This window comes from Beta vulgaris, chromosome 1 (assembly GCF_026745355.1).
Source record: "Beta vulgaris subsp. vulgaris cultivar EL10 chromosome 1, EL10.2, whole genome shotgun sequence".
In the NCBI taxonomy this organism is placed as follows: domain Eukaryota; kingdom Viridiplantae; phylum Streptophyta; class Magnoliopsida; order Caryophyllales; family Amaranthaceae; genus Beta; species Beta vulgaris.
Window position 1 is genome coordinate 5,410,948 of NC_079202.1, and position 16,079 is coordinate 5,427,026.

Here is a 16,079-nt window from a genome sequence, read left to right on the forward strand (position 1 = left end):
AAAAATTCATTTATTAATATTATACTTTAAAATGATAACACTAAATACAATTTGGTATAATGGTCAAAACTATAATAATTGAACTTGAGGTCACGAGATTAAAACTTATACTATGTAATTTCTAATTTTTTTTTATTGTACATGGATTACATGAACTGAAACTCCATTAGGAAGAACACCACGTGAAACCGTTCCTAAACACGTGGAACTATTCCTTGTTTAGGAACACCTTTTAATATATTTACTAGTTATTAGACCATGGCTATATCCTGAGTAAGAAAAAATTTCATATATCATTATTGTACTTTAAAATGATAACACTAAATACAACTTGGGTTTAGTGGTTAAAACTTTAGTATATGAACTTCAGGTCACAGAATCAAAACCTATACAATGTATAATTTGTTTTATTGCATATGGATTACATAAACTAAAACTCTCTAAGGAGACGCCACGTGGCACAATCCTTGTTTAGGAACGCCTAATATATTTACTAGTGTTTAGGCCCGGACAATGCCTCGGGGATTTTCTGTGCTACAATTTAGTAGTAGTTAAATAAATCATCTCATACTCATTTAAAAAGTTGTCATTCATTGTATGAATTTCAAAAAGTTCTCTTTTCATACATTATCATTAATTTTGATTAAATAAGCAATAGTAGTATAGTGGAGTGATGGTTGTATCTCTTTCTTTCATACTTGAGGTTGTGGGTTTGAATGTTCACGTATGTTTTGTTTTGTTTTTTTGTTTTTTTTATTATATGATAAAGATGTGGATAGAATATTACTCAATAAGGAATAGTGACACATGACACATATACATTCTAAGGAACGCTTCTCAATATATTAGACGTGGATGCGGCCTAGGCCCATATTTAATACAGACTTATGATCAAATTTTGTTTATAGTATTACTGTAAATATAAGGGTAGTACTGTAGTGGTCAACACTGCTCTTCAAATAGTATTATGTATACATAATTAATTTTAATGAACATGCAAATTTATTTATTTTTAAGAATGCAAGGGATATGTTTAATAACATTAACTATTTACAACACATATTTGTAATTTTATGGAAACATGGATCACTAAGAGATGCTAGATCAGATGGCGATTCTTTGAAAACCCTTACATAAAGTTAGGGGTCCGAGCCCATGCTTCAACATATCTAATTTTTAAATGATGATCACTTGACTTTGTTGGTTAACAAACACGTGGCAAAATTCTGGTTGCAGGAGGAGGATGCCACGTGGCACATCGACTTTGTTACGCATGCCTTTTAATATATTTGTATAAATATAGATATTCACCACATAATTAACTAAATAAATCATGAACCTTACCGGAAACAACCCACACTATTACAGAGATGAATCCTCAATACGACAGGTTACAAAAACCCAAAATATGACAAACAAAAAGAGATTTTTCTCCACTGATTTATAGATTAGATTAGGTGATTGCCTGATTGGCTTTGCTTCACATATGACTGAAGTATAAAAAGAAAAACCATTTCTGGAAATTATCAAGCAACCATGCAACGAAGCCCGAATGATAAGATGGTCGACCAAAAAAGCATAAAATGTTTATAAGTTCTATACAGATCAAACAAGGCATATGGATTTAAAACGCTCTAGAGAACCAAGATTACCAATAAAACCAATGAATTAGTACCTATGACCTGTTAGTCCCCAGTGGCAAGTTAATGTTGTTTCCTCGATGATTGTCAGACTCCAACTGGTTTAGTCAAGATACTAGCAGAGCTCGTCCAGATTTTAGAGTTGTCAGAGTATCGGTTCTGGCAAAGGGGACAGAATTAGGCGCAACGTCGAGATATCGAATTTTAAATAGCTCAAATATCATGCTTGTATTAAAAAAAAACTTCAAAGCATTGGCAAGTATGGCAACTAAAAGATGGCTTCAAACTAATCTAGTTAAAAAAAACAAACAAGAAAAAAACACCATTGACATGATCGTTATCATTGAATTAAAGAGATAGGTGGCTGATTTAAATTTATTTTATCATCGACAAAAAAAATTTGTAAGTTTAAAAAGTAAAGAGATAAGGAAAAAAAAAGGAAATGAATTCGAGGAAGTAACATGATCTATTTGTAAATATCATGAAATCCAATGGAACACGGGCAAAGGAAAGAAACAGGCATATGGCAATGAGAACTTGCAAACATACCTCTGTCTAACTTTGATAATTCCAGTGCCAATCTCCGTTGGTACCCCCATGATGATACGTTCACCAACTCCTTCGATCTTATCCTTCCTCCCATTTAAAGAACCATTAAAGAGATGATAGTCAGTCTTCTCAAATGATGCCAGCATCAACACACTATCTTTCATCTTTGCTATTCCATATCTGTTCACTCCCAAAACCTCTCCCTGTAGCAAGAACAATAAGCACTTTTACCCCTACTCAAAATTCGTATATCTTTACATGAAATGCATTAAGACAGGAGTAACCTTAGATGTCATCACATCAGCAAGAAGCATCATATGCCGTGTGTCCACATCCATTGAATGGATTTGCATGACTTTTTTTATCTCTTTGATGATACAACTCCTCGCGGCCTCTATTCCAAGTGTTTGTTGCACTTCAATTACATGATTGCTATCTGTCTTGCATGCTTTGATTCCATGAACTCCCATCACCTCCCTTAGACCAGTTCTGTAATAAGAAAGTACTTCAAAGGTTCGTAGACAACTTTTGGGCTTAAGTAAATAGAACCAGCTTTAATGACCATACAAGGGTACACTATCAAAACATAATGTATGTCAATCTCAATGACATCTCAGGCTAAATTTAGTCATATCAAATTTGAATAAGAAGCAATTATATTCTGATTTGAAACTAATCTTGTCCAGAGCTACACACAGGATTGTAAATTCTGGAGTAATGTCGAGAGTTTGAGCTACTCACTAGAACTACTAAATATTGTAGAATCAAAATCTTTGAGAAAACTAAAAGCAATACCTAGCCTGTACAGATTCATTGGGTGTGAGTGACAATGTCTACAAAATGAAGCACATGTTTCTAGATTTGCCTTTTCTCTCTTTTCAACGGCTAGGGATATTGGCCACTCCAAATTACATATTCATACAAAATGGAATATGGAATATAATCTATTCTTTTCCCAATTAGTGTAAATACAAAGCATTTTCTAACTCACGTAAATTGGATCAGATGGATAATTCCCCAAAAGCAATTCCCCTCGCCGCCATAAAAGTCTTAGCCAATAATAGGTATTGTAAAAATCCTCACATGATTAGTAAAATCGCTAACTGATTTAAACTTGTTTGCTGTCACGCTTTAATTTCAGAATTTTTTTTCCGAAACTAAAATCAAAATTATGGAGGCCATAAAAGTTACTACCATTGTTTAGTTTCACTCTTTTTTAGAAGAATTACCATAAAGCAAGTGTAAATGGTGGGCCATAGGGAATCACATGGGTAATTGTTGTCACTCAAGTCCTTTTTTCTTGGTTGGGGGGGGGGGGGGGGAGGTGTCGAGGATAATGTTTGTAGATAGAGCATAAATGAACAGTTCACTAGGTAATTGAAGAACCAACCCTTCAACAATCAAATTGAGCTTCTTGTTTCTCTCGTCCTCGTTAGGAATAACTGCACGTTCAACTGTAGGTATACCCTGGAGCCAAAAGGCATTGGTCAAAGTCAAACCATTAATGCAATAACCTTAGAATGTAACACAAATAAAATAATTCTATGACTTAGGAAAAGTAAATGCAAGGTCTCACCTTGATAACAACCATGGGCAGTTTATTTTTCACCCAGTGAAGTACAAAATGAGCATCATTTTTATTTTGAGTCTCCACCGAGACAACCAACTTTGAATCATTAACAACTATAACAATCTGCAGATAACTGTGCATTAGACACCAACAATTAACTATATACGGAACATATTTGTTAAGTAGAAGATTGCTCACCAGCTTGTTATTCTTTTGCATTCTCAGAGATTTTAAAATTTTCTCCTTGACAATATGAGCATTTATAAACAGCCGTGAAGACTTGATTTTCTCCATATCAAGTTTAACAACTATAGATGCTTTAACTGATTCAATTATAAGCTGTATACACTTGGCAACCTGCAACACAGAACAAAAAGGTAGGTCCTTAACCTTTAAATTATCTATAGAAGAGAACTTTTGACATTCAACAACATGCAAACCTGGAGACATAGAAGTTCCAAAATGAGAAGAAAAGAGAAGGAGAAGTCCTATGATATTCTAAAATATGTTACAACACTACTAATCTGTCGTTTTCAATAATTTCTGTTATGTATCAGCATTAGATGATTAGGTCTGATGTGGATGCAAGGCATTGACTCGTGAAGGAAACAGATTCATGGAACAACGATTTATTGAACAGGCTGGGGAACAGTGTTATAGTTTGAGCTCTCACTTGTGTGATGTTTGTGCAGTGAGTGGACTAAGTTTGGTAACAGGTTTCTTGGTGGCTGAAGTTGGCTTAACATCACTTGGCACCTACAGAGACATGTTCCAGCACAACATTGAAATAGCCCTGTTTTCTTTGTCAAACTTTAGATCAGATCACCTAGCTTCCCAAGGTCAAGTAGGAGTTAATAAGAAAGTTTCCTACAGAAAGTCATCCATCAAAACAAACTCGTAATGGTTCAGAAGTTCTCTTTAGATGGTTCCTTAATATTCAGCATATGTTTTAGTACTTAGTTGATTCCAGTTAGGTTTCATACATGCAATTACATTTGAGCTCTTTAAAAAGAGCGTGATGATGTAATGTGAAACTACAGACATGTTTCTGAACAATTTCAACGCTCATGGGTAAAAGAACCTTTAAGAAAGTTGGTCGCTCAAAATCCTTAAGACCTAGCAAGTATTTTTTCAAAGATTCTTAGAGGTGGCTCTACCTGTACTACTTAAATTCAAATACACATCTCCATTGTTTCTATCCATGTGCGTCTATCTACATGCGGAAAAGAAGAGCCAACTGAGAATGATTTCTGTGAAAATGATGACCCGATTCCACTGATCGCCATCTAAGGACCATCAATTTCAAACACATAACCAGTAATAGATCATCGTCTATCTAGACAACAAGCATATTCTGAGCAAGCGAAGCCACTATTCCAACATGCAGTTCAGCCAAAACAGAAATCTATGATAGTGGTACCCTAGAACCCACTTTACCACATTCCAATATGCCTTTCCTGGATTCATCATGAGCATAGTGACAACAGTAACAACCTCTGAAATATTTCAACACACCACTAAAGTACATCAACTACACTAGCATAAGATACATATATTATTTACGCCTTATCTTATGCACTTAGTGGGAGATTGTTTAAATAAGAGCCTATGTGGAACCAGTGGAGTCAAGATTGGTTTAGCACCTTTCATCCCAAGCAATAACCCATCAATGAACAATTTTCCGTTTATGTCTCTCTTCTTATCTCCACACTCAACATCTTCTTAGCAGCGCCGAATTTTTGTCTCAAACTCTAAACAAAGTTTGAGATTTTGCCTATCTACCCCTACCTCGCTCTTGGAAGCAATAAGAATGTCATCAACATACCAAAGAACGCAAATACAATCATCTCCCGAAGCTTGCAGATATAGACAGAACAATCATAGGCACTTATGAAGGAATCAAATTGCTTGTACAGCTGGTGAGGAGAGTGCTTCAATGCATAGAGTGATTTCCTCTAGCAACATACCTGACAATCCTTACCCTTGTATCCCTGATGATACATGTATATTTCCTCATCCAAATTACCATGCGAGAAGGTTGTCTTCACATCAAGTTCTTTTTAGCTCAAGATCACCATGAGCAGAATGACCTAATAGCAACTGTTTGGAAATATGTTTGACCACCAGAGAAGAAATCTTATTGTTTCTTACACCCTATTTTGGTGCAAACTACATATCCCTTACATTACCCTTATACACTAAATGCTTGTGCTATGTGACTTAGTGGGATCCTCTAATTTTTTGCACCAACCTACACAAAATATCAATCTTTCCCTGGTGCATAGATTCGGATACAGAAACGAGTACAACGGATACACATACATGGAACAATGCTATCCTCAAAACAAAAGACACAGGCACGGTAGATTATATATTAAAAAAACTACACTTATCTATTTTATATCTTATTGTATCAACACCTTCTTTCCTCTTCTTTTTCACTTACGTTACTGGTTGTATCATAAATTTCAATTCATGCAGAAGTTCTAGCTATAGAAGATGTCATGAAGTGTCCGAATACTTTCCCTAAGTGTTCTTGTAGCTGTCCATTCAAACAAAAAAAAAAAATAACACGTCATTTAGAGTGTTTGGCATGTATTTGAGTGTGTCCGACGTATATTTGTGTCCAACACATCGCAAACATGGGACACGATAGCCACATGAAGTATCATTTTGGCTCTTCTCACTCAACCCATGTGATTTGGGCTCTCCACAAACTATCTCACTCACTCCAAGTCTTTGACTCTCTTCTAATATCTCATGTGATGTATTCAATTTTTTAAAATTCTTACAACCTATGTTACTCTGACACGGATACGGATGTCGTATCCAAGTAGGGATCGGAGGATCCGACACTCTACTCCAAAAGTATGGTCGATACGGGGATACGGTCAAAAGAGTGTCTTGACTAGTTTTATAGACACGGGTACCGTATAAGTGTCGGAAAAAATTTCCCGACACCTTTTTTCCCGTAAACAAATAAGTTGTTAAATTGTTAAAAAGAAGGTAGAATTCAAAATTTTAGCTTTGAAAATTTTTATAACTAAAGAATAGCAGATATTTGTTCTTCACGTTGGTTTAATAAGTATGGGTAAATGAGGGTCATGTTCCAATATACACATTTAATAAGTTTTTATTTTTCTTTTCTTTATAACACTTCAAGCTTTTAGTAGAATTTGTTTTTGCTTTTTTTAGAATGACCCTTTCCCACGTTTGACCTTCCACCTTTTCTCTCGTTCTTTCATCTTCTTCAGCTCTCTTCGTTCTCCCTCTATATGTCAATCACATCATAGCACCGGATAACAATGGAGTCCTTTCGGTTTGAAATAGATCGAAAAGCAAAATCCCCATGGTATTTTTCCTAAGCTCGGTCTCCTCACTTTCCTGTTTCACATCTAGGGTATGTCATCCAAGCCCTAGATCTGTAATTTCTCCTTTGCTGTTTCAATGTGCTTTTCTTTATTCTCTTTTTCTCTCCTCATATGGTGATTTCGACACCTCTATTCCGACACTTTTCTGATACCCGACCCGGAAACTTCTTCCCGGCGTGTTGAGCGTCGTGTCATGTCGAGTAGACACGCGACACCCAAGGTGAAAGAGGGTGTTGAAGTAACATAGCTAGTTACAACTATGTCTAATAAGGTCTATGCATGCTAAAGCTTAGTAAGACATTTATTTGAGGACAAGGGTGTTGAAGTAACATAGCTAGTGACAACTATATCTAATAAGGTCTATGCATGCTAAAGAGCTTAGTAAGACATTTATTTGAGGACCAGGGATACGTATTTGTGCAATGGTGGAATTTTAAGGAGCTTTATGGAGATTTTTCTACATTAACAGCCATGGTAAAAAAGGGGAAGCCCGAGGAAGGAAGAAGAGTGGAGAGAGAAAATTGGTCTAAGTAGTCGTTTGATAAGTATAAGAAAGTCAAAACTTCCCACCATCTCATAAGGAATAGATTCCATTATCAAATTCATCCAGTTATGCTAAACGTGTTTGGTTGACGATGAGGAAGGTGAATTCGTGTGGGAATTTCGACTTACCTAAGGGTCCAACTTCCCCATTGTGTGGTTTATCGAGATTTCTACGAAGATTTACTCCCCCCATTTGCCATATTTTTGTTAACCAAACAACTAACCTAATATCCAATTTCTAGGAAATTCTACTTCCTACAATTTTTCATGTTAACTGAGCAACCACTAGGATTTATTTTTCTTGAATGGAACACTAGTTTAGCTCCCAAAACTCCATCTAAAAACTCGTTCCAACGAAGTTCCAAGCTTCATCCTATGCCTGACTTTTTGAGGTCCTTAGCACAAACTAGATCAACTCTAGTTCTTGATAGACTATTATACTTAAGAGAGTGGTCTATCCTGAAATTCCCAAATATCTACTCAAATTGTGCATTCATATTTATTTACCTTTGTACACCGTGATCTTTTGCCTCAAGAGTTTCAAGCTTGTTTTTAGTGAATCTGTTATAATTATGTATAGAATGTAGAAAGATATCAAGTAGGAAACTTTGTCAGAAACAACCTTTCAAAAGTCACATTTTGCGAGAAACAACCTTATAATTTTTTTTCGAGAAACAACCTTTAAACTCTAATTTTTTGTCAGATGAAACCTCACAAGCCTTTTCCGACATTGACCATATTTTCTCCCGTCCATACAGTTGTCCATGTACCAGTGAATCGAGGTTCAGGAGATACTCGGAATGCCGCCAAGATATCACTTTCAAGATGCCTTGGTGGTGAAATGATAGACACGCGAGACTCAAAATCTCGTGCTAAGCATCATGGAGGTTCGAGTCCTCTTCAAGGCATAATATTGAGTATGCTCATTGAATGAGCAATTCCAAGACCTTCCCCCCCCCCCTTTCCCTCTCTTTTATTTCAGTTGGAGTTTCATTTCCCTCCCTATTTTCCCATTTATAACCTTCTTTCCCACTCTTCCACACTTAACCACTCTTTCCCACCCCAAATCCAATCTTTTCCCAGAAAAATCCTCTGAATCCGGATCTTCAATTGGTAAGTTTAGGGATCTTAATTCCTATAATATTCTTTGATCCTACGATTTCGGGTTCTTCATCTCAATTCATTAAATTTCTTCAAAACAACCAGGGTTTCTCTTTTCAATTAAATCAGGGCCTTCTTTCAAACTGTTATTGAAAAGGGGAGGGGAGAATAATTGTTACTTACTTGTTGTTGTTGACAATAATTGATTACGTTGTCAGAGGGAGATTAATTCTTCATTCATCAATACCCAACAAATGAAATACCTAACAAGTGAACAGTGCAAGAGAGGAGAGAGAGAGAGAGAATAGTTTAATTAGTTTTAAAAGAGGGTGGGGTATATAAGATAGAGATTGGAGGAAAAACACACCAAAAAGTCAATCCAGAGAAAAAATGGTCAAGTCGGAAAAGGTTTGTGAGGTTTCCTCAGACAAGAAATTAGAGTTTAAAGGTTGTTTCTCAAAAAAAAAAAAAAATCATTAGGTTGTTTCTGACAAAATGTCACTTTTAAAACGTTATTTTTGGTAAATTTTCCTATTAACTATTTGTCTGTTAACTTTCACAACTCCCAATAAATCTCTAACTAAGGATTTTACTCATTTTACCACTACAAAGATAATAATCTCACCATTAAAGATTGTAATGGTTTGTTGATAAAAAAGATGAAAGAGAATGAACAGATGGAACTTGGGAGGCCACGAATAAGGATATTGTCCGGAATAGTTTCGAACTTATGTAAAGGATCGATGATTGCAGGCTGTAATACCACTTATTGGCCTGGGACGACCTTTTCCAAATATATTACTGGATTTCTAAGGAAAGGGTGGAGGGGGGAATGAAAAAACAAAAGATATGTTAGAACTAGAAGTTTGACAACAGGAGCCTTGGGTTACATGAGTTACGCCCCTAATCAAGATCCTAGTGCAAACCACTTCTTTGTTATTGCAAGGCCAGACCTTGCTTTAAAGGCTCAATACTCACCAAGGCGCAAAGAGCAAGGCGCAAAGAGCAAGGCGCAAGAAGGCACAAAGCACAAGGCTATGCGCATCTGTAGGTCAGGCACACCTTTGGTGCCAAAAAGCATAAATTTCAATCCCACAAAGCGAAGCGCACACCTCTCCTCGCCTGACATAACTCATCTCACCTAAGTTTGAGAAGCCGATTTGCTTTGCGCCTCTACTCGGCTGGTGCGTGTGCCATCAGCTCACTTTTTAAAACTAAGGACTAGGCCAACCCACTATGACTCAACCCAAAGTAAGAAACTTGGAGGCATTTGTATGGGAATTGGGAAAGTAATCACACAAAAAGTGTCCCGAAAACATTCTACAATAGCCATAATGTCTTTAGAAGGCCAATTATCATTTTTGAAGAGGAAAGGTAGATTTGTCCTAGTCATTGCCTTGTCTTTTCATTACAGCCAGAAATATGCAATAATTTTCAAGAAAGCCCGTTGCAAAAGGATCTCATGCTCACTCTCAGGACTAATAAACCGTTGTCTTGTCACTGATAGTATATAAAACAATATGCAAATGTTATACTCTTTCCACCCCAGAAAGATCTTAACACTAGTTGGAAGTTGGAAACACATAATTTAAGGTGATATGTTGTAGTTTGGTTATCAAATGTTATTTTATTAAAAGGTAGATTTGACAGTAGTTGTTGGGTACTTTTTTTATTGAAGGAAAGATAGAAAGTTGGGTAACTTTTATTGATAGATATAAAGTGTAGGCCAAAGGGGTGTAAGAACATCAATATTATAAAAATCAATCCATGCCAAAAATTAAAGTGTTCAAATTATTATGGGATGGAGGGAGTAGCTTATTATAGCCTTTGCAATCTTATTTATATTAGGATAGTATATTTTGTAATTAACCTATGTCTATTCTCCCTTCTGTATATATATATTGGTAATGTACTACAAGGAGGTAGAGAGCCTTTTACCTAAATCTAACATGGTAACCTAAGCATATAATCTTATCAGATATTTTTTTTCCCTACTTTCCTTCCCTGCTACCCTCCTATGTCACACTTCACTCAGCCGCCAGTCATCCAAAGTCCCCTGTCAGGCTGTCACCAACGTCGTCAAACTCCACTAAGCCCTTCATGTCTCCAATGTTAAGAATTTATTCTCTCTTGTCTAGGACCTTGAGAAAGTTCAATACGATTCCTGGTGTACCCTTTTTCGTGTGACTGCCAAGGCATACAGTGTCCTGGATCATATCGATGCAACCATACCCAAGCCCACTTATAGCGATGCTCTCTTATGGGTTCAGTTAAATGCGGTTGTGGTCCAGTGGATTTACACCACGATCTGTGTTGATCTTCTTGTCACTATCTTAGATGAGAAAGCGACAGCCATGGGTGCTTGGACCACCTTAGCTGAATTGTTCCAACTTCCTAGACACTTGTGCCCTCTACCTTGATCAATTGTAACACTCAATTGGAGAATGTCCCAAAAACTACAGCTTTTTACCAACATAAGATCTTTTTTCGATCAACTTAAGAATGTTGGTGTTACATCACAGATGAAAGCATGGTTCATCTTATGGGCGGTCTCACTCGTGATTACGGCATGCTTTCTACTGCCATTCAACAACCTGTCCCGCTATCCTCCTTCAGTAAGGCCTGCAGCTCGCTCCATGCTTGCCTTGGAAGAAATCCTCTCTTGCTCAACAAGACCCACACACACCAGGAGTGCTCTTGTAACCTCTGTCAATTCATCTCCTGCCACCAACAATCAGTCCACTCAAAACTCCCAGCAGTCACAAAAACAAAACAGCCAGCACTGGGGCCGGCGTGGTTGCAAAAACCATGGCCAAGGTCGGCGTCGCAACAATGGTGAGAGTAACAACCAGCAGCAACAGTCACAATTTCCATGGCTTTTCCCTTGGACAAGCAACTGGGCAGTACCTACCTGGCCTTTCCCACATATCGCTTTAATATTAACTTTCGGGGCAATGCACCTGCATCATCTCAGGGTATTCTGGGGTCTGCTTCTTGGTCTTCTCATGGTAACAACTCTCAGGCTCTTGTTGCTGAATATGAACTCAATATGATGCAGCCTACAGCCAAGTCTTGCGCACACTATGATGATAACTGGTATATGGATGCCCGCTCCACTTCCCACCTTACTTATCCAGAAAATTCTCTGATTTCCCTGTGATTGGCGTCCTGATTCATGGGATTTTATTGTTGGCAATGGCAATAAAATTCCAAAAATTCTCATCTGCCAAAACCATACCGTCCTTTCTCCCTTAAAGACATTCATCGTGCACCACAAATTATCAAAAATTTTGTTTCTGTTAGAAAATTCACTACCTAGAGTTGGGTACCTGTTTCTTTTAACCCTTTTGGTTTTTCTGTGAAGGATCTTCATGTAGGGCCAACCTTGATTAATGCGAAAGGCTACTTTCACTTTAGCTTGGCTACTTAACTACGCTACGCTATTCCATTCGCATCGTGAACCAACCATAACAAGGCAAATTTGCCAGCATTTTTCATATTTCCCGTATCAAGACGCTGCTTTTCAAATATCTTTCCCAAATTTCCCTATGCTCCCCACACCTCCCTCCAATAATAACATAAATCAACATAAAAAGAGAGAGATTGAGAGGAGAGGCAATCAAACAACAATCATGAGATCTATGGTGGTTTTAGAGGGGGGGAATAAAAGCGATATAAGTTAATTTAATAAAATATACTGCAAATAACCGTATGATAAACCGTTATGCGGTTTGTGTTGAACGTACCCTTTCCGTCCCCACAAAACCGCAACCATTTCCACGACCATGACCAAAACCGTATTTTTAAACCATGGGTGTGAAGGTATTGGCAATCTGTACCCTATCACAACCTCCATTGCTCCCTCTACTCCAAGTCTACAACTCATCTTGTTGTTGTCACCTCCAGTACATGGCATGAGCGCCTTCGTCATCTGGGCTCGACCACTCTATCCACTCTTAGGAACCAAGATCTTACTTGTAATAACGAGCTTAACTCCACCTTTTGTCATTTACGTAGGGAAGTATATTCATTTACCTTCTTCCACTTCAAATGATGTAACCCTCAGCCTGTTTAATATCCTTCGTAGTGATTTGCGCAAATCACCAATTACTAGTTTTTCAGGTTATAAATATTACATTCTCTTTCTTTATCAGTCAGGTGGCCGTGTATGATATTGTCCTATAATTTTGTACTCACATTAAAACCCAATTTCTAAAAGAAATTAAGACCTTCCAATGTGGTAATGGTCGTGAGTTCGATCATTCTGCTTTTACACACTTTCTATTACACATGGAATGGATTACCGCTTCTCTTGTCCACATATTTCCCCTCCAAACAGTAGATTTGAGAGAATGATCCAAACCATCAATACTGGTATCTTACTCTCATTCATCATGCCTTTCTCCCTCCTAAAATTTGGGTCATGACCTCCAAAATTAATAATATCCTTCCTTCTCGTCTTCTTCGAATTTCAAATGCCTCTCCTACCAAGTCCATTATCGCAAAACACCCAACATCTCCCACCTCGTATTCGGGTGTTTATGTTACCCAAATATGTCTTCTGTTGACAACACAAATGTCCCTCCGCGTCACTCCCTGTATATTTCTAGGGAACCCCAACAATCATAGAGGCTATATTTGTTTAGATCTATCTCAAAACACAATTATTCTATCCTATGTATTTTCTCCCTTCTATATATATGTTGATAATGTAATACAAGGACAGAAAGCCTTTCACCTAAAAACTAACAGCCATGTTGCCAGCCAAAAGCGCCATATCCCTGGATGCCGAAATCCCAGTGCAAGTACCAGAATTAACCAAAGAGGCAAAGACTCTCCAGGTATCTCTTGTTCAGATATACATAAGACTTCAAACAGCAGCTCATCTGGATATCTTAATGAGGTTATATGTAGATTACACACCACAATTACCATACAAAATACAAAAGGCTATACTGGTTAGATCAAGGCACAAGACCATTACAGCAGGAAACATCCATACATAAATAAAATAACATACAAGTTCCAGTTATATCATATACGAACCTGACCCAAAACCGTCTTCTCAATTTGACCTTTTACAGTTTGTGCAATCTCCATACTCAGATCATCCTCAAGTTCTGTCATGATAATTGGAAAACTTATCTTTTTGCTCGCATTTATAATTTCGTTGATACGTGGAACTCCAAGGGTGACATCTACAAGTAATTAAGGATTGAACAAACACAGACAGAAAGATTATTTTAGCAATAACAAAGAAAATCAACAAGGGATACTCATGCTGGCAACTCCAGCAAAGTGAAAAGTTTTCAATGTCATTTGTGTCCCTGGCTCCCCAATACTTTGAGCTCCAATTGCTCCTATTCCAGTTCCGGGTTCAATCCCTTTTGAGTGGAGACGAGAGATACAGGCATCTAGAAACACCTTCAATATTTACAAACAAACAAGAATATGATAAGATTTTCCAATCACATATATAACAAGAAAAATTATTGACGCATGTTATAGGACAATAGGAAATTAGGAATACACTTCCCAAAAGCTAGCTCAAGAGGAGGAGAGAACATTGTCCTATATAAACCACACACCAACCTCCCATACGGGTCGATGTGGGATCCTTTCCCTGGGATCAGTCCATAACATTCGTCCCCCCATAAGGACCAACGTCCTCGTTGGTCGCAGCCATATTGGTCACGGCTGGCTGATTCCAGTCCACCACTCCGAGGTTTGGCTCTGATTCGGTGATACCATTTGTTATAGGACAATAGGAATGCATTTCCCAAAAGCTAGCTCAAGAGGAGGAGAGCCCATTGTCCTATATAAACCACACACCAACCTCCCATACGATCGATGTGGGATCCTTTCCCTAGGATCAGTCCATTTGTTATAGGACAATAGGAATGCACTTCCCAAAAGCTAACTCAAGAGTAGCAGAGCCCATTGTCCTATATAAACCACACACCAACTTCCCATACAATCGATGTGGGATCCTTTACCTCGGATCAGTCCATAATAATGCATTTTGTAAAATATGCAAGGAAATGAAGTAAATGCCGACTCGAAACTAAAGAAAATGACATAACATAAGATAATAACAAAAGTTACAGCAACACGTGTCTCCAAAAGGTCAACGACTGCCCAGAACCTAACACTTGGCCTTGATGTGTAAAAGCTTTACCCTAAATGCTCCTTGTTTTCATTCTTTTAAAGTACAATTTCAATTTTGAAAACTTATTGTCCCTTTGGAAAGCAACACTAATTCCATTGGACAACACTCAATAATTTTTAAGAAGTCAACTTATATAAGTCAAATGAGCTCCGAAATTTGAAGTCATTATCTTGGCTTAATTATGACAATAGGTTATAGCAAAGACTCGCCACAAAGTGCAATATGAAGAATGCATGACAGTAAGTACAAGTAACAAAGGTGGTAAGGACTTCTCCAGCATAAGAAGGGTAATTGAATCGGGAGAATTGGAAAGTGATACAAAAATAAATGTAATAGAGGTCACAACCTAAAGTGTTACACATTCAGCATAATTAGAAGAGTAACCTTATAGTGATGAGCTTAGACATCAATAGTGTAATGAAATCCAAGACCATCATATTTTAAGGGTGCTATTATCCTTGCATTGCGGGAATTTGCTAATTTGCCATCAATGTTAGTGAGAACTATAGTAGCGATATTGAGGAGATTGGATCCGTGAGACCCACACGACATTATCCTATGGAGCAAGAACTCATGATAGCTCAATTTATAATCCGAGTAACCACAAATTTCAGGTAATAGTTAAAACTTAATAGCTACTCTGTATTCTTTTATCTTTCTCACTTGGAATCTTGACAATATTCACAATTAGAGAGAATCTTCTAAATTTTTCTCAATATATAAGGAAAAACCTAGTCAAGTGAGGTCTTCTTTGATTCGTCTCAATGAGCACTTTATTAATATTCAACCATTATAATTTTTACTAATATGTAATGAAAGATATTTAAGGTCCAATAAGTGCATTGGTGAACGCGCACAGTTAAAGTAAGAAAGACAAAAAATACATCAGGGGTTTATCTTGTTACTTGTACATAATTAAGACTCAATTGTTTTATTATCTACTTTCAATTTCACACATTTATAGTGACAAATAATATGAGTATAAAACTTTATCATATGTGAATCCAATAACAGTTATACTTTGGTGGCTTTTATAAATGATAATAACACCTGAAACCATAAAGATACAGTCTACTGTAAAACACAAATTACACAATGGCAATCCATTACAGAATTGTCTTTATGAACAGGGATGG

At 37.1% G+C, this 16,079-nt stretch overlaps 1 protein-coding gene across 3 annotated transcripts in view; it reads right to left on the reverse strand.

Annotated features, from left to right (window-relative positions):
* Positions 1-1,409: 1,409 nt before the first annotated feature.
* LOC104905760 (DNA-directed RNA polymerase III subunit 1) overlaps positions 1,410-16,079 on the reverse strand; it is a 39,458-nt gene continuing 24,788 nt past the window's right edge. For all 3 annotated transcript variants that reach the window (XM_048647159.2, XM_010694381.4, XM_019252240.3), the window contains 8 exons: positions 14,051-14,198; positions 13,821-13,972; positions 3,958-4,116; positions 3,766-3,882; positions 3,580-3,656; positions 2,474-2,678; positions 2,190-2,392; positions 1,410-1,799 (listed from right to left, as the gene is read on the reverse strand). In XM_048647159.2, the coding sequence (XP_048503116.1) occupies positions 1,748-1,799; positions 2,190-2,392; positions 2,474-2,678; positions 3,580-3,656; positions 3,766-3,882; positions 3,958-4,116; positions 13,821-13,972; positions 14,051-14,198 (1,113 nt within the window). In that variant the 3' untranslated portion in view covers positions 1,410-1,747. The remainder of the gene's footprint in view (positions 1,800-2,189; positions 2,393-2,473; positions 2,679-3,579; positions 3,657-3,765; positions 3,883-3,957; positions 4,117-13,820; positions 13,973-14,050; positions 14,199-16,079) is intronic.